General features: G+C 37.0%; 1 protein-coding gene across 1 annotated transcript in view; it reads left to right on the top strand.

Annotated features, from left to right (window-relative positions):
• Nucleotides 1-1234: 1234 nt before the first annotated feature.
• The window catches only part of dsg2l (desmoglein 2 like), a 30079-nt gene continuing 6865 nt past the window's right edge, over nt 1235-24448 (top strand). Inside the window, 13 exon segments of the mRNA XM_036596156.1 lie at nt 1235-1432; nt 6406-6531; nt 11788-11943; nt 13188-13329; nt 15255-15329; nt 15332-15420; nt 15958-16092; nt 16633-16818; nt 17142-17407; nt 19679-19821; nt 20702-20923; nt 22541-22774; nt 23739-23866. Of these exon segments, the coding sequence (XP_036452049.1) occupies nt 1382-1432; nt 6406-6531; nt 11788-11943; nt 13188-13329; nt 15255-15329; nt 15332-15420; nt 15958-16092; nt 16633-16818; nt 17142-17407; nt 19679-19821; nt 20702-20923; nt 22541-22774; nt 23739-23866 (1953 nt within the window). The 5' untranslated portion in view covers nt 1235-1381.

Genomic DNA, 24448 nt, shown 5'->3' with positions numbered 1-24448 from the left:
TTCTTCGCCGAGTTGAACAGCTGCCCATCCTGTGCGTTCTGATGCTGCTGCCTTTTCTGCCTCGATTGGGTGCCACTGCTCGCCAGCCCTCTGGACCGGGTTACCAACATTGAGCCTCCTGCTGTTCAACGCCGTGCAAACCTCACCCTCACAACCTGACCCCACTGATACTACTGCTGTTGCTGCATGAACTATTCAAAATTATTCACTTGAACCAATCAATCATTCAAACTAATTCAAATTAATCAATCACCCATTGACTGTGTTTTTCCTCTCTTTCTTTTGCCGAGTTGAACAGCTGCCCATCCTGCTGCTGATGCTGCTGCCTCTGCTGCCTTGATCGGGTGCCACTGCTCACCGTGCAAACCTCACCCTCACAACCTGACCCCACTGATGCTGCTGCTTCTGCTGCATGAACTGAACTATTCAAATTAATTGTTTCCTTCACGTTTTACCCTGTTTTTTGTACTATAATACTTTATACTAACAATGTTTACTATCCGGTGTTGACCAGAGGAGGATGGGTTCCCCTTCTGAGTCCTGGTTCCTCTCAAGGTTTCTTCCTGTTTCTCTTAGGGAGTTTTTCCTTGCCACTGTCGCCACTGGCTTGCTCATGGGGGCTCGGACCCGGACTTCTTTTTGTAATGCTCATTTCCTTGTAAAGCTGCTTTGTGACAACACCTGTTGTAAAAAGCGCTATATAAATAAACTTTACTTACTTACTTACTAATAAACACATACACAAAAAAAGGAAAGAAATTTTTTCTGATGACTGAAAGAAGTTTACAGCTACTTTTACACTTCATTACCAATAAAAGCCTAAATAATAAAAAAATAAAAGCCCATGGTTTCATTTTTAAGATAATGACATTATTTACCAAAAATACATCTCTACATTCACTTTTATTCACCATAAAAAGTGTTTCTTCAGTTCTACCTAAAAACATTATTGAGGAGAACCAGCATTGAAGATCATTCCAAAGTGAAAAGCGAAAAATCTGCTTTTTTTCTGTTTTGTTTTCAATTTCAAAATCACAACACTGGCAAGTTATTTTTGTCCATATTAAATTTTAGTTAAATTTTAAAGTTTACTGTACACTTTTCGAACGCGGCCAGAGAACCAGCCAATCAGAGCGCAGGAGGCGGGGCTTGACCGAAAACGGGTGGGGTGAAAAGACCTTTGGAGAGAATCCAGCGCCACCCATCTGATCTTATCTGCTCTGTGTGTGCTGCTGAGGAGCCAAAGCACAGAGAGAGAGAGAGAGAGAGACAGAGAGCGAGAGAGACAGAGAGAGAGAGTGTCAGTCAGTCAGACTCAGAGATCCAGCAGGAACGGCGGACTGAAGAGCGGAATTTGGAGTTACTCTTCGTGGAGGTTTAAATGGCGAAGCTGCTGCTGCTCAGCGCTTTTCTGGTCGTCATCACAACTACGGTAAGACCCCCGCCTGCTGTGTTGGTGGGTTTGGTGCTGGTTTCCGCTGAGAGGGAAAAATTTTCTCCTCGTTTTTTTTTCCTCGAGACGACTCGTTTGGAGGTCGACGTGGCTTCTTAACTTGTCTGTAAAAGCAGAAGTTTGTTAGGATCCGGTCCGCATTCTCGAGGACACCGTTATCAGAGCTGCAGTGTCCGAGTTAAACTTCAGGAGAGGGCAGTGTTTCCCACATCTGCTCCTGGAGGCCCTCTGTGGTTCACACTGGGGGATTTTCATTATATATCCATTCTGTTCTTCAGCTCAGTCCTTTTAAAGCAAGTTCTATTAGTCAGTACATCAAATATATACATAGAAAATCAATACATCCATTAACAACACAAAAAGACTTAACTGACATAAACTATAAGAATCAGTACGATTTCTATGGTGCTTTTATAATCTGTTATTGTTGTTTCACCTTTATTACTGTAGTATTACGGTTTTATAGCAGTCTATAACACCTGAAACTGTATTGTTATAGTTCTTTTCCATGAAGGGTCAAAATTTCCACATTATCTAGCTATCTATAGTTAGATAGATAGATAGATAGATAGATAGATAGATAGATAGATAGATAGATCTGGATTTCAGGTTTTCCGTTGTCATAGACTGCTATAAGATATTTACTCCCATTAAAAGTTAAGATAATGTTCCATGTCCTGTTTTGAAATACGAGGGTTTATTGATTCCACAAATTTCATATTCCACAAATTTTTACATCTGTAACACTTACAACCAGCCAGTATTAAGCTTTTACATTTTGTCGCTGTCCAAAGAAAAACAAGCCTCTCTAAAAGTTTACAGGAGAGACCAAACATTCCTAACTTTTAATGTAAGTTAATGCAAAATGATTTTATTTCAAGCTATTTTAAGACATTTTTATCAGTCCATTCATCATGAAATTTGGACACTATGAAAATGGCAGCTAGAAAGTTCAAATTATGTAGAAAAAAATAGATACTTTTGTTTATTTTTGTTTTTTTTGGATGGAACACATCTTGGGATACAATATTATTTTAAAATAATGTATTTTATTTATTAAAATTTACATAACTTGCAAGAGTGAATGTATATGGACTTCAGAGATCACCATTCTGCCCACAGTTTAGTTCCAGCCTAAATCAGCCACACCACTCAACCTGTCCCCCAGCTTTTCGTAAGATGTAATTTACAATCAAGAATGTCAATAATATCACCTGGAAATGAAAAATAAAAAAAAAAAACTAAGCCTATAGATTCAGTACAGCAAGGAGGCTCACATATTAAATAAGATTAATACACACAAAAAAGAAAGAAAACATTTCTGATGACTGAAAGAAGTTTACAGCTACTTTTACACTTCATTACTATAAAAGCCTGCGTCCCCTACCTGATTTGCACCGTGCTTGTGCACCGCTGTCAAGCATGCATAGAAAACATTACTTTCATGCCTTGTTCTGCTATTTAAACTTGTAGTTGAGCCATAACGAAATGGCCATATCCTTCAGTAGTTATTATGTGTGTATTTTGCACTCTTGTCTTTAAAACAAGTAGAAACACAGAACACTGAACACTGTTGCTTCATGTAAGACAGCATTAATAGCCTGTAGCATGAACAAAGCTGGGCAAAATATAGGCCCCATTGCAAATGGCTTGTTGTTTCCAATGTAGTGCACACTATGTAGGTCATTATATAATGGCCTCCAAACACATTCAGTGCACTGAATGTCTAAATTTAAGTCATTTGGATTCGGTCATAGCTGTACAACAACCAGTAACATTAAGTGCACTATTTGGGTGTAGAAGCCATCATTTTCTTATAATCTTGAAATATGCCCCTCACTATATATGGATTAAGGGTCTGAGGCTCAGCCACAGATATGCTGTCATACTAAACCAAAATGACAAAGACATCGAGCAAGTTGTTGTCCGTACCACTCTCGTCTCCCTGTGCCCAAACCTGAATGATTTCACCCATAGAGCAAAAATGATACTAAGTAGCATTAAACCAGGAAAGAGAACGAGGCTGCTTATTTAGTGGAATTAGCATTAAACAGCTCAAACCAGGTTGGCAGCCCAAATGTTAAGAAGAGCCATTTTGTCCATTTAACAAAAATCAAACCACCTTGGGAGCCACAACATTTTATGTCCATTTGTTTAAGTAACGTTTTACCATCTTGGCTGAAAATATGCCTTAATATGTGCTAGCTAATGTCCTAGGATGGACTAAAAAATATAATATAAATGAAAACGCAGACTTAATTTGCTCTTAAAGCTTTAAGCTTTAGCTCAGCTATAGCTGCTCTTCTCGCATCTCCAGCAGGAAACTTTTCCTCCAAAGTAAAGCAGTTTCTTGTGAAACGTGTCTCAATGTTTGTTTTTTTACGAGGCTGAAGTTGCTTCTCATTCACCGGCTTCTTGTTCTAATTTTCCCGTTATACCTTAAATAGAACCTGAGGTGCCAGAGTGTAACTGCTGCACCATTTAAGGTGGAACGGGAAAATTCGAACAAAAAGCTGACTTCAGCTTCATGACTTTTTAGTGTTTGTCAGTTTCTCGTTGCAGATTATACATATCAGGAAACCAGCTGGAGTGATTATAAATACAAGTCCAACCGTCTCCAAATGATCAATGTTTGTCTTAAATCTCTCTCTTTCCGTTTTCGTCAGATACTAGCCTGGGCGAGATTGTTGTTGTTGCTATGATGACCAGCAGTCTGCGAGCCAACCTTTAGGGTTAAAGGGTGAATTAGCAGTTCTACATTAACCCCAGTGTTTAAGACAGTTTATTGTTGAAAATGTGTTGAACGATCAGCAGAGCTTTATTTTACTGCAAACGAGGATTATTTTATTTTTACCTACAAATCTAATTCTGCTGTGGAGCTGCAACAGGGCAGTAAAAGAGCCGCATGTTGCCGACTCCTGCCTCAAACTAATCTGCTAATACAGCGTCATAAAAAAGACACATACATGTGGGGTAGAAATCAGGCAGCGTTGTAAGACATGGTAAATGTGGTATCGTGCCATCTCTAATCAGGTGTGATCAGACTAGACATGTTTAAAACAGTGCAGGGAGTTGGGGGCCACTGTGTTAGAGTGAAAACAATAAAACCAGTGACTGTTTCCCTGTTCAGACACACCTGATTTATCTTAACACGTAGTTCGTAGGTGCAGTAGGTGTGTTAGTGCAGAGAAATCGCTGGACTCTGGCCCTGCAGGAGCACAGTTGAGCACTGAAATGTGCAGGAGCTCCAGGATCATGTAAAACAGAGATTCCAAATATTTTGGCCTACATCTCTATTCAAAATATTTATATCACTTAAATTGATTAGTTATGATAATGTTAAGCTTTTGTTAAACATTTTAAGCATGTTTCAGCTTCTTCTTTATGGTCAGTTTTGGGGAAAAGAAAAAAAAGAGTTTTGTCTGTTGTCTAATGAAAGCTGAAGATCCTATTGGATTAGTACTGTTGTTATGTTGGCTGTCGTGTTTGTCCGTCTGTGGTCACTGCAGCTCGATATTTCCGTGTCTGGTTCTTCCGTCATTTCGGTCAAGGTCATATACGACAGCAGAAACTGTCTCGCTTCACTCAAGCTTCTCATGGCACAGTTAACAAGAGCTTTTTCTTGTAAAAGAAGTTGATTTTCTTTTTTGTTTTTGTGTGAAGGTTTATTTTCATGGGTGCTGTTTTGGTCCACACCTGTTTTGGATGTGCACTCTTATTTGTGCAAAAGTTTGAGAACCCCCAGTAAGATTACATGTTGTGTTGACTTTCTAAATGAAACTAAGTTAACACATCCTCCACGGCGAACACACTTAAGCATCACGTTTTTCCTGAAAATTTTAGTTCACAATTTCTATTTATTTATCTATTTATTTAATTTCCTAGTTTAACATACTGCAAAAATATAAAGTGTGCCCTAGTTTTGCAAAACTTTGATTCTTATCCTGACTCAGGCTGGCTACTGTTCAGGATTTTACGATACCGTGACATTGATATCGATTCCTGTACAATATTTTGTGCAATACTCTTTTTTTTTAAATCACAAACTGAAAGTGGGGCTTCAACAGAAATAAGAGTGAGGTAATGAAGAAGCGCTGACGTTAGTAACATCCATTTTTATTTGCCAAATTTAACATAATGTGGGGAAAAACAAAATAGTGATGAATATTATAAATATTTATATTTTATACATTTTATATTTTGTGTTTTATTTTTTACTAACGTTAAACTCAGCAAATAAACAGAAACTAAAATTTGAAAATATTTAAGTTTCCTGTCGAGGATGTGTGAACTTATTTTAGTGGTGTGCGATATGGCAAAAATATATCACAATGCTTTTTCACGATGCATGATACATATCACTACATTTTCACATAGATCCAAAGCACTAATAGTGCCACATTTAAAAACAGCCATGATAAACAAGTATTGTGTATCATGATAATAAATATTTTTACAATAACAATAAAATACCATCATATTGCCCACCTCTGACTTATTTTCACTTAGAAAATCAGCAAACATGTAATTTAACCTGGGGAGTTTTGCATACGACTGTATACTGAAACAGACAATCAGCTTCTTCTTTGGACAAAGCATGCTTATTGGCTCACTGACGCTGACCGACTACCTACTGAAATTTGTTGTTGAATGACACAATTTACTGTAAATTCACTGCAGTTAAATTTCAGCATATTTAGTCAATTTAAATGTATACATAGTTTCCCAATTAATAAATTATTTTACATCAGCACAGTTTTGTCTTTCTGCTTATGTACCTATAGCAATAATTGTTTTGGTGTAATGTGTTTTACATTTGCATATATATGTTATATTTGAGGTGGCAATGATATATGTATTTGAATCAAGTACATTCAGTGTGTCACTCTTTATAGTGTGCGTAAGTAAGAGTTCTGAATTAGTACATGTAAAAATATGTATTTCTGGGACAGATAGCCCAGGCTGAAGCTGATGGAGGAGGACAGAAGACACTCAGGAGGCAGAAGAGGGAGTGGATCATCCCTCCAAAGAAACTGCAGGAGAATGTGGATTACACCACAGAGAAATTCATCGCCAAAGTAAGATCTTTCTGACTCACTGAGCATTTGTGCGCATAATAAAGGTCACTTAATGTGGCTTCTGATGATATGTATATATATATATATATATATATATATATATATATATATATATATATATATATATGTATGTATTTTTAGGTGAGCTATCACTGCATTAACTAGCTCACATCTCACCAGCTGCTTTTAGTTCTCACTTGTTTTTCCAGTCCAGCAGCTTGTAGCATATCAAGCAGAGCATTTTAATCTCAGTCTTTCATCACTGTCTTTATGTGCCATCTAAAAACATCTCTGCAAGCCAGTGCTAAAAAAAACACAATGTTTTGACATTTTAAAATTATATAAAAGGTAATATATTATATATACATAATATATAATATACACATATACACACACACACACGCATATATATATATATATATATATATATACATATATGCATATATAGAGAGAGAGAGAGAGAGAGCTACACATGTAGACAAAAGTAATAAGTTTCATTATTTTAACCCAAATAAATATCTCATGAATGTCTTATGACCAGAACATAACACAAGGGCTAATTTAATTATGCCACATGTTTCCATTTCCCTATAGAACAGAGTCAGCATATACAAACTTTGTTTCCTCAACTGCAGTTAGGGTGACATTGTTTTCCATTTAAGTAAAAAAGAACTGTTTGTGTGCTACATTGTAGCCATGAATATCAGATTAACTGCTATACTGATCCTCTCAGAACTGTGGTTACAGTGTACAAAAAAGGAATAAGGAAAATAATTGTCAGTGGGCTAATAACAGTGATCTTCTCTCTGATAGAAGATTTGCACAGTTGTTTTGTCTGCAAAGCTCATTTCAAAGACATTCCCAGGTCGGCTCTCATGGACCCCCAAACCAGGTGCATTCTACCAGTTTTTTTTTTTAAATGCCTGTGTATGTAATGTTACGGGTTGAGACAAAATGGACTGGGTGGGGGACCATGAGGACCGAACTGAGAGACTACTGGCATGTTGCAGCTGTGACAGTTAGTGCTAGGCCTTCAGTTTGAGGAGAAAACACCTCTGCTTTAATGCTTATTTCTGCCCCTATGGGATTCTAATAGTATGTTAGCGCTGGGCTATTAAAAACAATTCTCAAGAACATTTTTGGACAATTGCAGACATTTAAAGGCTGTAAATGACATCATCGATTTAGAAAAAAACACCTTTTTCCAAATAGTAATGTTACAGGAAAAGGGAATAAACATTCACTTTTAATGGAAGTTAAAGTTAAGAAATTTTATGACAACTATTTTCTGAGCATTTCTGTTGGTCCATTTATGAAATTTCCACAACATGTAAAGTACAGCTGCCATGTTCAAATAAAAAAAAGTGACAGCATGTTTTATGTTTTGTATGTTCAAGCCTGTAACAGACACTGACATACATTTGACCTTGTAGCAGTTTTACACTGATTCAGTAAAGAGATCTGCTGCTGCTGTTTACCTAACTGACTGAAACCTGGTTAGAACATGGCTCAAATTTACAGTCAGTGGTGTATCTCAAACTTCCAGGTGGCCTAGAGTGACATTCTGTTCTCACGAAATCAGTCCCACAAATTGTAAAACATGATCGGCTGCTTCCACTGCTTCCACTATTACTTCCTCATTATGTTAATGGTTTATCTATCATGTAAACCCTTCGATTCAGCTCCTGAAGTTCTAACCAATGAGAGAGCTCACTAAGCTGTATCTGTGTAGATAGTACAGAGATAAAAAATGCCAAATTGGACAATTTTATGTTTGGAATTAATAATATGTAACACAATAATATGTAACACAATTGTTTTCACAAAACTTGTTTGCCAAAACTGAATGAAATAAGAGCATTACTACAATATGTGCAAAGTTAAGGTACAATTATATTAAATAAAACTGAACTAAACAAGTTTGTATTTTTTTTATTTCTCAAAAATCATTAGATCTTCTCTGAAGGCCTAGAAGGCCCTTAGGGTTCCCCACTGCATGTTGGCACAGTTTGCTGATTTCTCAGTTCTGACACAACAACTAAATCAGCTAATTAACTAACGAAATGAGTTGAGTGTCTTTGAGCAAATTACCAAATGGTGCTGTTGTCTGACCCTCCAGGACCAGAGTTCTCCACCCCTAGGTTAGGCAAACTAAGACTAATACAAACTTGCAGCCTGCATGGAGTGGACAGCTGGCTATGGGAGTTAAAATACCCGCATATGCAAAATCTTCTCATCGATGTGAACGTCAGGTCGTCAAAACAACTACCAAAACAGAAACTGCTTCGAGTGACTGGAAAATAAAAAAGGGTCCTAGTCATGCAAGTAAAGAAGTCATGGTCATGTATCGCTATGAGGAAGGTGGTGGGTGGAGTAGAGCACATGCAAGGAAGCGTTAAGCACACCACCCTTGATAGACATGTATTTCTGTCCAAATAAGGCGGTGGTGACTGTCTAAAACTGTGCTGAAGATTTAACCCTCTATTGCACGGTGTTGCCGTATGGCAACAATTACTTTATCTCAATTTTACTAAAAAGCAGTAATATAAAATCTGTGGTTTCCTATTTAATTGTGGAAAAAGGGTCTTTTACTTTTAAACAACAAATAATTTATGACGTCACATGACCAGGAATTCTTAGTATGATGTTGTTATTACCATCCATTCCAAATACCAATTGAAAATGTATTCATTTACAATATTTGTGAATACTGGGTCATACGTTTTTACTAAGTATAAGTTGGATTTGTTTGGTCATGTTTTTAAAAAAGATGTTTTTAGAGAAAAATTAGATTTTATGGTGCTTTTTTTTAGATTTTATGGTGCTTTGGTGTGATTGCGCATTGTTGCCATATGGCAACAATTTACCAAATACCCCACTTAAAATTAAAAAACAAAAAATTCAACTATTTCCATTATTTTAGCAATTTTAAATAAGAAAAACATGTTAAAACATTTTTACCATGTTTATGTAATAATTCATGCAATAAAGGGTTAATCTAAACTTTTGGATTTTAATCTAAACTTTTGGATTTTGATCTAAACGGTTTTTGCTGTAATAGTAGGGCTGTCACCACTGATTATATTATTAAACTACAATAAGCTGAATAATAAGAGTTTAAAAAATACTAAGCAATACAAACTGAACAATAACAAGCCATAAAGATTGTGAGATACTTTATCAGAAAAACAGATCAACTACATCTAAAAAGTCTTAAAATACGTCATTGCTGCTAGAACAAAGACCTTACACTCTGTCAAGAGTTTCAACGACTTATGACAGCACTATCTGATTTGAGAGCTTGCTTTTTAAATAAGCTGATAGACACATTTGGACATGTTTGGAGTTGCTTCCTTGGTTTAGAACAGGAGCTATGAGGCTAACATTGCTAACAAACACTAGAATTTAATACTCACACAATAATTTCTGTAAAAATCAACCAAACTGCTCTCAGCCCACTCAAACGGCATCCGGGTCTTCGCTAAAGTCACGCAGACTTGCCAGTGTGGTTTAGGACACTAGTGGTATTAATATGACTTACTGTGAACTACAACCCCATTTCCAAAAATGTTGGGACGCTGTGCAGAATGTAAGTAATAATAGGATGCAATGATGTGCAAATCATGTAAACCATATTTTTAAAGGAAAATAGTACAAAGACAACATATCAAATGTTGAAACTGAGAAATTGTATTGTTTTTTGAAAAATACACACATTTTGAATTTGATGCCAACAACACATTCCAATAAAGTTGGGATGGGGCCATATTTACTACTGTGTTTCATCACCTCTTCTTTTAGCAACACTATGTAAGCATTTGGGAACTGAGGAGACACTGCTGTAGTTTTGAAAGTGAAATGTTTTCCTGTTCTTGTTTGACATAACATTTCAACTGCTCAACAGTTCGGGGTCTCCTTTGTCATATTTTTCATCTCATAATATGCCAAATGTTATCAGTGATGATAGGTTTGGACTGCAGGTATGCCAGTTTAGCACCTGAACTCTTTTAATACGGAGCAATGTTTTGCGCTGTCTTGCTGAAATAAGCAAATCCATGGCAGCATATGTTGCTAAAACATGTACATATCATTCAGCATTAATGGTGCCTTCACAGATGTGCATGTCACCCATGCCATGTGCACTAATGCACCCTCTATACCATCATAAATACTGGCTTTTGAACTGTGCTCTGATAACAAGCTGAGTGGTCTTTAGCCCGGAGGACACAGTGTCCATGATTTCCAAAAATAATTTCAAATGTTGATTTGTCAGACCACAGGACACTTTTGCACTTCCCCTCAGTCCACTTTAAATGAGCTCAGGCCCAGAGAAGGCAGTTGCGTTTCTGGATCCTATTTATATACAGTTTCTTCTTTGCGTTGCAGAGTTTTAACTAGTATCTGTGGATGCAGTGATGAACTGTGTTCATAGACAGTGGTTTTCAGAAATGTTTCTGAGCCCATGCAGTGATTTATTCTAAAGAATAATGTCTGTTTTTTATGCAGTGCCGTCTGAGGGCCTGAAGATCGTGGCCAGCAAATACTGGTTTTTGACCTTGTCCCTTGCATACAGAGATTTCCACAGATTCTCTGTATCTTTTAATGTTATTATGTAGATGATGAAAAGCAGGAATTCTTTGTTATTTTACATTGAGAAACGTTATTCTTGAATTGTTGCGCTATTTGCTGTGCTTTCACAGAGTGGTGAACCCCTCCTCATCTTTACTTCTGAAAGACTCAGCCTCTCTGAGATGCTATTTTATACCCAATCATGTTACTGACCTGTTGCCAATTAACCCCCAGGTGTGTTTTTAGTATTACACAACTTTACCAGTTGTTTTTTGCCCCCATCCCAACCTTTTTAGAACGTGTTGTTGGCATCAAATTCAAAATGGGCAAATACTTTTCAAAAAAACAATAGAATTTTGTTTTTATTTACGTTTTGCACAACATCCCAAATTTTTGGGAAATGGGGTTGTATAAAAATGAACAACCGTGTGCTCTGAACCATCACTGGCAAGTTTGCCTAACCTGAGAGAAGTTTTGGGGATGTATTTACAGAAAAGATTTGGGCTATTTGTGTGACCACTGTGAGTCCAGTGTTTGTTAGCAATGTTAGCCCCGTAGCTCTTGTTCTAATCTAAAGAAGTGTATGTATATATATACAGATAGCATATTTAAATGCAACTTAGTGCATAGTGTAGCTAAGGGTTGGAAGGATTTGTGTTAATGAGTAGTCCATGTGTTTGATTTCAGATCCGATCGGACGAGGAGACCAGTGCTACGATACGTTACTCTCTAAAAGGACCTGGAGCAGATGAAGACCCGGTGCATTTATTCACTGTGCATGAACGAACAGGCTTAGTGAGGATCCATGGCATCTTAGACAGAGAGGCAACTCCTTTTTACCATGTAAGTGCATCTTCTTTCTAACTGTGCATCATCCTGAAAAAGAATGCAATATAGTTTTTTTGCTGTGATATAACAGTTTGCAGTCGCTTTTAAATTTCCAAAATTCTGCATATTTTAATCGTTGAAATGTGCACAAAGTATTTCAGAGTGGTTTGATGGGACAGTGATGATGATAGAAACAAGGAGTCACAAATACAGTCGTTTTATTTAATATCCAAAACCAGCAGTGAACCTAGAGCTTTAAAAATATGTTTTAGACCAAAACATCATCACTAAACTATTATATATTTGAAAACAATGTCTCGGACATTAGACAGCACATTAATAACCATTTAGTGTGAAACCTCTGTGAGGTAGGTTTTTGCCTCATGTTGTGAATAATGGTGGTTAGCGTTTGTGTGCAGTTTATTCGTAATACAAACAAAGAATACAGTGAATACAATGAATACATCAGTGTTAGAATTATTAACTCCCCACCTCTCAGCTGTTCTGTTTATAGTAGTTGTGATGACTCACAAAAGCTGTTACAGTAATACGTCATCATCAGGTCCTTGGAAAATTCCTCAGAAATACACACCCCCACCACATTCTCTGCTCACTGCTTTAAATAATTCATAAATAAACTGCGTAAACCAATACTGAATTTAACAATATGAAAGCAAATTGAATTGGCTTAAATTAGGGGTGGGCAATATGACAATCTCGAGAAATATGACAATCTCAGAAATTACGTCAGAGAAATTCTGAGACTATTGTGGGTATCATTAAAGAACCACACAACACATGCTAACACACCACCACCAGTCAATGTCACTGCAGTGCTGAGAATGACCCACCACCCAAATAGTACCTGCTCACTGGTGGTCCTGTCGGGTGTACTGACCATTGAAGAACAGGGTCAAAGGGGTGTAACAGTCTGTAATTGTAGATCTAGAAATTTGGTAAGTGGAGCTGATAAAATGGACAAAGAGTGTAAATACAAGGAGGTGGACTTAATGAAGTGGCCAGTCAGTGTATTTGCTCATATAAAAATATAGGTGCTAAAAATACTTAACTAGATACTTAAATAGATGCCAATATAAGCACATAAATATGAATATATTGAATGTATAAACATATGTGGAATTGCATTACAAAGTTGACACACATTTTGTAAAATATACCAGTGTTTTTCCTTATGGGTTTCCATATGGGTTGCCTATTCCTGCACATATTTGTAAGTTGCTGTATGTTTTGTCTTTTAGCTAAAAGGGATAGCCAAGTTCGAAAATGGCACTAGAGCTGAGAAGGACATTGACCTGCGAATTGAAGTTTTGGATGATAATGACAACAGTCCTGTTTTTAATATTCAGCCCATTGGTTCTGTCTATGAACTGAGTGCAAAAGGTATGGGGATTATTTGTTTTACTGTATTATGGGTGGACACAGTAATTTAGTTTGACTTAATATTTTTGGAAATAATTCAGAATATCATGATTTCTCAAAATTTGCCGCTATTCAGTTACCTTGGTACAATTTACAACCTGACTGAGCTGCATGAATATGACTGGAAAAGCTGCTTATCATGTTATTTTTTAGATTTGAAAATAGCCAGAGAATTTTATTTTGGCCAAAACAATTAAGTTTTATTATGATCAATTATAGTCATATAATTTTTAAAATTAATGCAGTTAAATCACCACTTTCAGATCAGTGCACTGTTGCTGTATATTAAATTGCTGTATAGTACATTCAATTTTTAAAGGGGACATTTATTTAACCCTGTTGTCTATGACTGATACGCAAAAAGATCTCGTGATTTTTATATGCTACATTTTCCAGGCAGAGTAGTTTTTACTGCAGTCTTTGATGATTGCAGTATTTCCCAAAGTTTTCATTTATAAGGACATACATTCACTACTATTTAAAAGTTTTGACTCTTTTGTCAGTTTTTTCACTAATATAAAAGACTAATTAATAATTTGGCATATTATTCAACAGTGTACATTGAAATGTTCTAAATTAAACACCACTATTAATTTTCAGACGTTTTATTTAATATTTTACGTTTCAGTAAACAACCGAAAGTTGTTCATTTACAAATAAATTATATATGGTAATTATCCACTGTGCAAAAGTCAGAGACCACTCATTTATTCAATTTCTAGTCGAAGTAGTCAGTAAGAAAAAAAGCTGAAAACAAAACAAAAAAAAATACACAGAATCCTCAACAACATGTTAGCTTTCAGTATTTAATGTGTCCGTCCTTTGCCTTTATTACAGCTTCATGTCTTTTCAGTGTTTCAAAGAAATCTGCAGGGACATTTTTCCACACTTCAAAAGTTCACTCTTAGAAGTTGGTTGATTTTTCAGCTTCTCACAATCTCAGTTACAAATTTAGACTAGTCGGTCCATTAAACCGTACTCCACATCCCAGATTCTACACATGTTCTTTGTTTTTGTGTATTTTCCTTTCTCAGTAAGGGCTTCATGACAGCCACACAGTCTAAACATGGTCTTACATTTTCTCTGTATCTCAATTTTAATCATTTTTTGAACTCCACTTATGGAAACTCCTGGTTTTTTTTTGTTTTTTTTTCACTTATTTTCTTTTGACTTTCTGTTTCCATATGCCAGTGGATTATCTTATATCTAATCTCTTCAGAAATATCACATTTAGCCATTGTAGATGCTCATGAAAAAAAATTTGAAGGTAGCTGAGGTGAGTTTGGGTAGTTGCTTGTGTGAATGTTAGTGTCTGTTTAAAGGGGAATATGATATCATTGACTTCTTTGGGATGCTTTTGTTGGGAGGACACAGCTGTAACTGGCTAGTTTTAAGATTGGACAGATTGAAGTTAAATTTGGCAGTAAAAAGCACAAAAGTAAAGAGTGGACAAATTACGCACTGATAGATTTAAAGGCTTGTGTGTAATCTTCAGTTGAATAGATGTTTTCTTCTTTTGAATGACTGAATGACTTGTGCTCAGCGAGTGGCTTTGTACTTAATTTACATTTTATCCCTCAAAATCAATGTTATCAATATTAATACTAATCAAATACCCGGCTTTCTTTATATTAATTCTGTTCAAACTTCATTCTCAATATTAAACAGCTTTCTCAGTCATTGTAGAATCATCTGCAGCTCTATTTGTTATTTCTGGCTTCTTCTTTCATATAGCTTCTTCCAAATGATTTGAAACTTATAAAGTTATTTCTTGCGCTGTATTTGGAAAATTTAATAAATGTATCTACAACAAACCTATAATTAAAAACATTCGTTCCAAACAGTCAGTTTTGTAATGAATTATTCTGTTTTCTTTCATTTCCCAGGCACCTATGTCGTTAACGTCACGGCTACTGATGCAGACGCACCAAATACGTTACATTCAACGATTTCCTACAGCATTACGAGCAGAATCCACGTGAAGCCTTCATGTTCTACATCGACCGAACGTCTGGCAAGATCTACGTCCAAATGAATACGCTGGACAGAGAGGTGAGAATGTCGGTTGCCATGAAACTGCTCTTATTGAAATCTTCTGATGGCACTTTGGTGTGGAAAAGCAGTGCAGCATTAGTCGACATTGTCGACATACTGGAAGCTTGGTTAAAGAGAATGGGTATGGTGACCCAAAGGAGCCTGAAATAAGTTGATTTTTTTCTTGTGATGTCAAAGGTAGTGAAAGTGACAATCTGAGCTTTAAAATGGATTTATTTATGTAGATATTAAGACTTTACAGATGAGACAAATCTTGGTTTCGCTGGGAAATCGTTCATCAAAAAACTGCAGCATTTCTTGTGGAGTCCCACAAGGTTCAGTCTTAGTGCCTTTGCTTTTTTCTTGGTAAAGTCATTAGGAAACATATCAGTTTTCATAGCTATGCTGATGACACACAATTATACATTAATAAAGACTCTTTTGAAAGGCTTACCAGCTGAGGTACTGGAATTTAGGGAAGCTGCTTTGTAAGCAACTAGGTTCTTCTTTTACTTTTCAATGGGTTTATAAAATGTGAACTGTCTTGTTGAACAGGTACATGAAACCTACACGCTGACCATCATGGCCACAGACATGAACGGACAATCAGATGGAAAAACAACGACGACAACAGTGACCATCAATATTCTTGATGTCAACGACAATGTCCCAGTGTTGCAGAATGCATCTGTAAGATTGTTTTGCTGTTTTCATATATATTTGTTTTCATAGTCTTCTTGTTTTCATTTTCTAAATGTTTTCATTTAGAGAGGTTAGCACTTGAGATGTGGGCACCTCTGGTCAAATGTGCACATCCTCCACACTTCTGCACATTTGAATACACAATCACTGTTTATTTACTGAATTTAACATACCAAAATGTGGCCTGTGCAAATGTTATGGCAGATTTTATGTTTTATATTTTATTATTTATGTTTATTTTTTCCAGTATGTTAAACTCAACAAATAAATAGAAATTGTGTGGTAAAATGTGCAATAAAAAGCCATGTTGAAGTGTGTTCTCTAGCACAAAAGTTAAGAGTAGACAAATGAAATACTGATAGATATGATGTTACATTACCTGTTCACTTATTTTCACTTAGAAAAGCAACAAAACATGTAAATTGACCAGGACTGTTCAAACCTTTGCATATGACTTTATATATGATAATAAAGGAGGCGCAAGAAATACAAGTATCCGCTGAACAGTTGAAACTCCTTTGTTGGCAGTATGAGGGCAGTGTGGAGGAGAACACCATGGATGTGGAAGTGGTCCGGATCCAGACCATTGACCATGATCTAAAGTACACGGATAACTGGCGGGCTGTGTATAAGATCATCTCAGGAAATGAGGCCAAATACTTCGACATCACCACCGACAACAAAACCAATGAGGGCATTTTGATTATCAAGAAGGTAAACTAGTGGGCATATTATGTGCATTAAAATAAGCAGTAAACCACGAGAGGCTCTGATATCATTTTACCATTGGTAATTTTATCATGGGTGTTCTTAGGTTGGTGAAAAAGGGGGAAACATAACCTAAACATAAACATAAAATCATAAAAGGCACAAATTTCCAGTAAATAATTGAAGTTAGTGCAAGGAATTATGGGTAATTCTACACCAGTGCTATGATTTATATTAGACTACATTATATATTTTAGACTGTGAGTTTCTGATGTTTGTTAGAGGACTTAATACAATTGGACTTTCACTGATTGTTCTTTATATCGTAGCATGTGGACTATGAAGAGCTGAAAGAGATCAATATGCAAGTGACAGTCTCCAACGTAGCGGAGTATCACTCCTCGGTCAAGATCATCAAACCTCAAAGCTACCCCATTAAGATCAGAGTCATCAACCAGCCTGAGGGGCCTCGATTCCATCCCTCTGTCAAAGTCATCTCCATCTCTGAAGACAGCACCACCATCAACCTAAAGAAAATCATAGCCACCTACACGGCTATAGACAGCGACACGCTGGAAATAGTTGAAAACGTCAGGTGAGTCTGAGAAGGACATGGCTGAGTGAGCATTATAGAGGAATTATGTATTATGTATATGTATGTATGAGTATGTAATGTGGTATGTGTTATGTGTGTAGTTGCTATGTAACATTAACTGAAGCTACGTTCACATTCAGCCTCATTGCTCAAATCCGATTTTTTGCTCAAATCCGATCTCTCTAACAGGATGGTTCACCCTCTTTTAAGTAAGTGATTCAAGTCTGTTATTAATGTGAACGAACCGGCGTCCGGAAATGACCCGCATGCGCACATCCTACTCAGTAACGTCACGTGAATGAATCACGTGCATCATCAGCACAAACTAACGAGCTTCACTGTGAAGATAATTAACTCTGATCAGCTGTTCATTATTAGAGCGAGACGAAGGCGAAAATGTTGAGATGTGTTGCTTTTCCACTGTTTACAGGCTTTAACTTCTGTTCGGCGCTGCTGCCATGGTAACGCTGAATGATGGCGCACGCCATCAGATATGTATCCGATCTAGGACCACATATGAAAGTGGCTCAGGTCGTATGTGAACAGATCAGATTTGTGTCCACACAGCCCTGAAAACATCAGATCTGAGTCACATTAGGGCAAAAAATCGGATTTGTGTCACTTCAACCTGGTAATGTGAACGTAGCCTAAATCTACAGAATGGTTTTCTGTGAGTTATTTCTCTTATTTGCTGCTTCACACCTCTTTGTTTCTACGCTCCATGTCCATTTTATCAGCTCTACTTACATATATATAGGTGCACTTTGTAGTTCTACAATTACAGACTGTAGTCCGTCTGTTTCTCTGCATACTTTGTTAGCCCCCCTTTACCCTGTTCTACAGTCCACTCTATTACCTTGTTGGTCCACCTTGTAGATGTAAAGTCCGAGACAGCAGCTCATGTGTGTCATCCTCTAGTCCTTCATCAGTGGTCACAGGACGCTGTTGGCTGGATATTTTTGGTTGGTGGACTATTCTCAGTCCAGCAGTGACACTGAGGTGTTAAAAAACTCCAGCAGCACTGCTGTGTCTGATCCACTCAGACCAGCGCCACACACAGTAACCCACCACCATCACATCAGTGTTACTGCAGTGCTGAGAATGATCCACCACCCAAATAGTACCTGCTCTGTGAGGGTCCATGGGGGTCCTGACCACTGAAGAACAGGGTAAAAGGGGCCTAACAAAGTATGCAGAGAAACAGATGGACTACAGTCTGTAACTGTAGAACTACAAAGTGCACCTATATAGTAAGTGGAGCTGATAAAATGGACAATGAGCGTAGAAACAAGGAGGTGGTCATAATGTTGTGCCTGATCGTTGTATGTTCACTCTTATTTTTTGTGCATTTGTAACCATACAGAAATACATTCATGTGTAAACATGTGAACACCTCCATTCAAATTACGTGTTTTTTTTTTTTCTAAGTCAAGATAAGTTAACACACCTTCTACAGAGGATAAACTTGAATATGACCTTTTTATGCAAATTTTAGTGCACAATTTCTGGTTGTTTGCTGAGTTTAACATACTGGGAAAAATATAAATGCAGCTTTTGCACAGACCTCATTGTTGCCAGGGTGTTAAATTCAGCATATAAACAGTAATTGTGTATTAAGGTGTGCAGAAGTGTGTTCTCTGTAGAAGATGTATTGACTTTAGTTTTTTTAAGTTCAACAAAACATTTGGCAGGGGTGCCCAAACTTTTGCATATGCCTACATTTTGCAATATTATCGCAGCTAGGAACAGGAATAATGAGATATTGAATTTGGCACAGAATCTCCATATTGGTGCATCCCGAGACATTTTCCAAGGAATATTTCACAGTTCACAGTGTTTATGCCTGTATCCACCTCACTCTTGCCAGCAAGGCCTCATATCACTGCTTTTGGAACAAAACCTTGTATCTCCAAAACTGGTAACTTTACAGGAGAAGGAAAAAAACAAGCTTTACTTTTAATGTAAGTCAGAGGAACCAGACGTTTTTTTCCAAGTAATTTTGGGCTGTTTCTTTTGGTCCATTCATCATAGACAAAACATAAAAGGCAACAGATATTTTCAAATTATGTCAAAAGCTGAAAATGCCAAAAGCTGAAATGCAAGGTTTTGTTCCGACAGCAGCAATATGTAAGTGTAGGTTATGTGTAGAGTATAGATTGATCTGGTAGGCCAGGTGTTGTGCTGTATATGATTGGTTAAGGTTAGAACAGGTTAAGGTTAGAACTGGGCCTGGAAGATTAAAAAAAAAGCTTATAATTGTTATCATCGTAGATACGTGAAGGGAGAAGATGCCGACAACTGGTTGATCATTGACGAGAACACGGCCGAAATCAGACTCAACAAAGTCCCGGATCGTGAGTCCAAGTTCCTGCGCAACGGGACATACTATGCCAAAATCCTCTGCATCACTAATGGTATGCTAGCTGCCAAAATAGGAGCTGACTGAAGCGTTTGTATATTCAAAACATGGATTGCATTTGGAGCTGTTTTGAAAACAGTGTTATGGAAAATAGAGTGGGAAAACGAAATTTTGTTGTACTCATACATTGGCAGTAAAATTCCACTACATCCTAGTACATGTTTTAGATTGAATCAAGTGATACGTTTTGGTTTCTGCACAGTGTTTTCTAAATTTCAGTCTTGTTTTATCCAAGAACTTTAATTTGGGTGCTTTACTAATGATTATACCATCATTATACACTGTGCATGATTATACAGGCCAATGCTGACCACATGCACTGAGCAGAACGAGTGTGGACTCAATGATATTGCAGCAGTTATGGTTAATACAGTACTGTGTAGATCGATCTCAGTGGTGTGTCCACATCCTGAGAATGCTGTGTTTTCAAGGTTTTTTTTTTACACCTGTAGTAAAGACGCTCTTGAGTGCTGTATTCTGTCTTTATACTCAGCATAAATAGTGATTACAAATCGATTCCCAACTGCTCAAACTGTTTGAATGCTATTTGACCAGCACAGGAAAACGAAAGGAAAAAAACAATGTTTTTATCACTATTTCTCAGTTTTATTCTCATAACATTAAAATTATTTGTAAAGTTTTAGATTTTGGTAACTCACTGAATGATTATTTGTATTCCTCTCTTTTTCCATGGATACAAATTTCACGCATCCATAAACGTTTGTGTTCATGTGCAGTTTTGTATATATATTTGATATAATAACTACAGTGCAAACGTGATATATTCCATAAGAATGTGTGAAAGAGTGTAAGTGTACGAGTGTAAGTACCCTCTGTCTTGAATATGTCACTCATAACCAGGCCATTTCCCGCAGGTCATCCTACCAAAACTGCTACAGGGACCATCGCAATTCAGGTTGAGGATTTTAACGACCACTGCCCAACGCTGACCAGCTCAGCCCAGACGATGTGTTACGGAGACAGTGTTCTGTTCGTCACTGCCGAAGATAGGGACGATTTCCCCAATGGAGAACCTTTTGAGTTCAAGGTGGTCACCAAGACCACGAAGGAGAAATGGAGCATTGAGCGTCTGAATGGTGACGTTACTCTCTTAAACCTGTTGCACTGTAACAATAATACAGCACTTCATTTAGCCAATTATGTGCTACACAAATAACCTTAAAATGAAGGTCTGGCCAAAAATCTAATTTACACAGTTACACCAAACATAGTCTATCAGCCGTGGAGTGTTTGGTGTCTATAGTTTGGTTCTTTAGCTTAGCACTGGAGCTACAAGGCTGTCATAATGCAAAGGTAATGGAAGCTTATGCCAACAGTTCATACAAACTGCGTGTCCAAATCATCACAAACTGGCCTCAAAGCCTGTTGAGTTTTCATTCATCTCAAATAGACTCACTTATGAGGCTTTTAGTAGTTTGACATGCTGTTATCTTCACACATCACGACAGTACAGGGAGAATTCAGAGTTCAGGATGACTGGAACTGGCGTTTTTTGGCCATGCAACATACAGCACTGTGCAAAAGTCAGAAACCCCCTTCATTTATTTAAGTTACAATCAAAACAGCCATTAATTACAAGTTTTTTATTTTTTAGCACCAGGAAAAAATGCAGGAAACACATTTAACAGAAATTTACACAGAAGCCTCAACAACTAAAACTAATATCTGATTTTTCAGTATTTTACAGAAGTCAGGAGAGGCCATGAGCTGTTGCTACATTTTCTGGATTGTTATCTTGAGAGAACAAGTTCATTATCTTGTGATCTCAAGATAACAAATTTGTTAGCAATTTTGTTATCTAGAGATCTCAAGATAATGAACTCGCTATCTCAAGATAACTGTTACTTTGTTATCTTGGGATCACAAGATAAGTAACTCATTATCTCACGATAACAACTCAAGATAACACAAGAAAATTAACTCATTATCTCACGATAACAACTTTGTTATCTTGACATCACAAGATAGTTAACTCATTATCTCACAATAACAACTCAAGATAGCACAATACAATTAATTCTTTATCTCATGATAACTGCTATGTTATCTTGAAATCACAAGATAATTAACTTGTTATCTCAAGACAACAACTCAAGATAACACAAGTAAATTAACTCTTCTCACGATAACAACTATGTTATCTTGAGGTCACAAGGCAATTAACATGTTATCTCAAGATAACAACTTTGTGAGCCTAAGATCACAAGATAGTTAACTCAAGACAACAGTCTAGAAAATTATAATTACCTCATGGCCTCTCCAGACTTCCGTAATATTCAGTGTATCCACACTTTATCTTTATTACAGCTTCCGTTCTTTTCATTCATTTTCCTTTAGTCATCCAAGGAAATCTGCAGGGATATTTTTCCACACTTCCAAAGTTCAGTCTTAGAAGTTGTTTGCATTTTCCACTTATCACAGTCTAAGTACTCCCAGTTATAAATTTAGACTACATCCCTAAAACTGCACTCTAGTGCGCACTGGAAAAAAAAGAAAGGGTGGTCTCTGACTTTTGCACAGCACCGTACTTAATGTCTTAGCTGACTGATTACATTTAAGATTCGAGAGGAAAATTATGTAAAGTAGATTTTTGCTATGATATCTACTTCCATTCTTCATTAGAATTATTTTCATTATTTCTTTTTTACTCTTTTCCGATAGTCTCTTGTGTAGTTGACTGTTTTCATTTTCAGAAACTACGGCCATTTTGCGGTCTCAGGAGGTCCTGTGGCCTGGACACTACACGATGGGCCTGGAGGTGCAGGACCAGCAAGGAAAGTTCTGCAGCGATAATCAGGTCATTCACCTGTCCGTGTGCACGTGTGACGAGGCGAAGGTGTGTATTCCGAAGAGACGGACGAGCTCGGATGTGAGGTTGGGAGCAGCTGGAGTTCTTATCATGCTGCTGGGGTTGCTGCTTCTGCTGTGTGAGTGCACTTACCTCTGTCTGCACACAAACATCGGTCCATCATTCGTCAGTTCTAAATGTTTACATATATGAACATGATCAGATGACATGTTTTGTTGAAAATAAGTGAACACATCCTCTACAGAGAGAACACGATTCTACACATTATAATGCACAATTATGGTGTATTTGCTGTTTTTAACATCTTAAAAAAACAAATTTAAAATGTAGTCTGTGCAAAAGTTTTGGCACATTTTATATTTCATGTTTTTTTTCCCCAGTATGTTAAACTCAGTCAGCAAATAGAAATTGTGTGTTAAAATTGGCAGGAAAATGTCATATTTAAGTGTGTTCCCTGTAGAGGGTGTATTCACTTATTTTAACTTCAAAATCAACAAAACATGTCATTTGACCAGGGGTGTTCAAACTTTTGCACATGACTGTATAATTATTTCTCACTCTTAGCTTGACAAAGTGTACATGTAAATTGAATGTAAACAGAACATAATTAGCATTAAATGTAAGTGTATATAATTACATAACTTACTGCGTATATAAATATTTCATTATCGCTGCTATCGGAGCAAAACCTTGTTTTTCAGTTTTTGACATAATTTGAAAATACTTGTTGCCCTTTACATTGTGTGTAAATTTCATGAAGAATGGACCAAAAAATATGACCCAAAATGACTTGGTAAAACGTCTGGTTCCATTGACTTACATTAAAAGTGAAGTAGGTTTTTTCCTCCTCCTATAAAGTTACCATTTTGGAGATACAAGGTTTTCTTCTGACAACAGTGTTATGTGATTTCAATTGAACAGTACAGCAAAAATGAAGGTATAACCCTCCTCTTCTAAGGGATAACTTTGAGCTTCTTGTGGCAGACTGAGTATTGAACCTGCTGTACCTGAGAAAAGAAACCTTATGAATCCATGCAGTGAGAAAAGTGTGAAATACTGAGAAGTGTTGAATGTACTTGCAGTGATTCCGCTGCTCATGCTGTTCTGCGTGTGTGGAGGAGCCGCAGCTATCGCGGGTTTCAAACCTTTCCCTGTGGACCAAACACAAAACCTCATCACCTATCACACTGAAGGCCAAGGGGAGGATAAGGTAGTGTGGATAGAACTACATGCTGGCTTTTAGAGGTCTGCTGCATGCATTGCAGTTTACTTGTTTACATGTTTCAGACTGTAGTGGGCCACTTAAGGTTTCTGAATCACTGAATAAAGGGGGGGGGGTTCAAGGGGAATTCCACTGACTTCTCAAAATTGATGCATAATTCAACTGTTGATTTTAAACAAAGTGTTCTGATGTGAAATAGTTCATTGTAGAGAGACATTTTTACAGTGGTGGTGATAGGAACCAGGGGTCCCAATGTCTATAACACAGATATAGCCACTTTTAACCGCTAGTTAACCTAAACGTGTCTTCACAGGTTTTATATGTAATGTTGATGCTGATAAATAGTGGTAAACCTGAAAAATTTGTTTTCTTTGGGGGCTATTTTGCCTCATACCACACTGAGTGTACCTCCCCACCAGGAATGGAATTTAGGAAATTCATTTCAGGACAAAAGCTTATCTATTAAACTATTGTAAAACAATGTCTCAGACATCAGGCAGCAAGTTTGTAACCATTGCAGGTAATCCGTTTCTGTGAGGGAGGCTTCAGACATCTGGTTCCTATCACCAC

The sequence above is a fragment of the Colossoma macropomum genome, unplaced genomic scaffold (genome assembly GCF_904425465.1).
Source record: "Colossoma macropomum unplaced genomic scaffold, Colossoma_macropomum, whole genome shotgun sequence".
Classification (NCBI taxonomy): Eukaryota; Metazoa; Chordata; class Actinopteri; order Characiformes; family Serrasalmidae; genus Colossoma; species Colossoma macropomum.
This window is presented reverse-complemented; position numbering and strand designations above follow the sequence as displayed.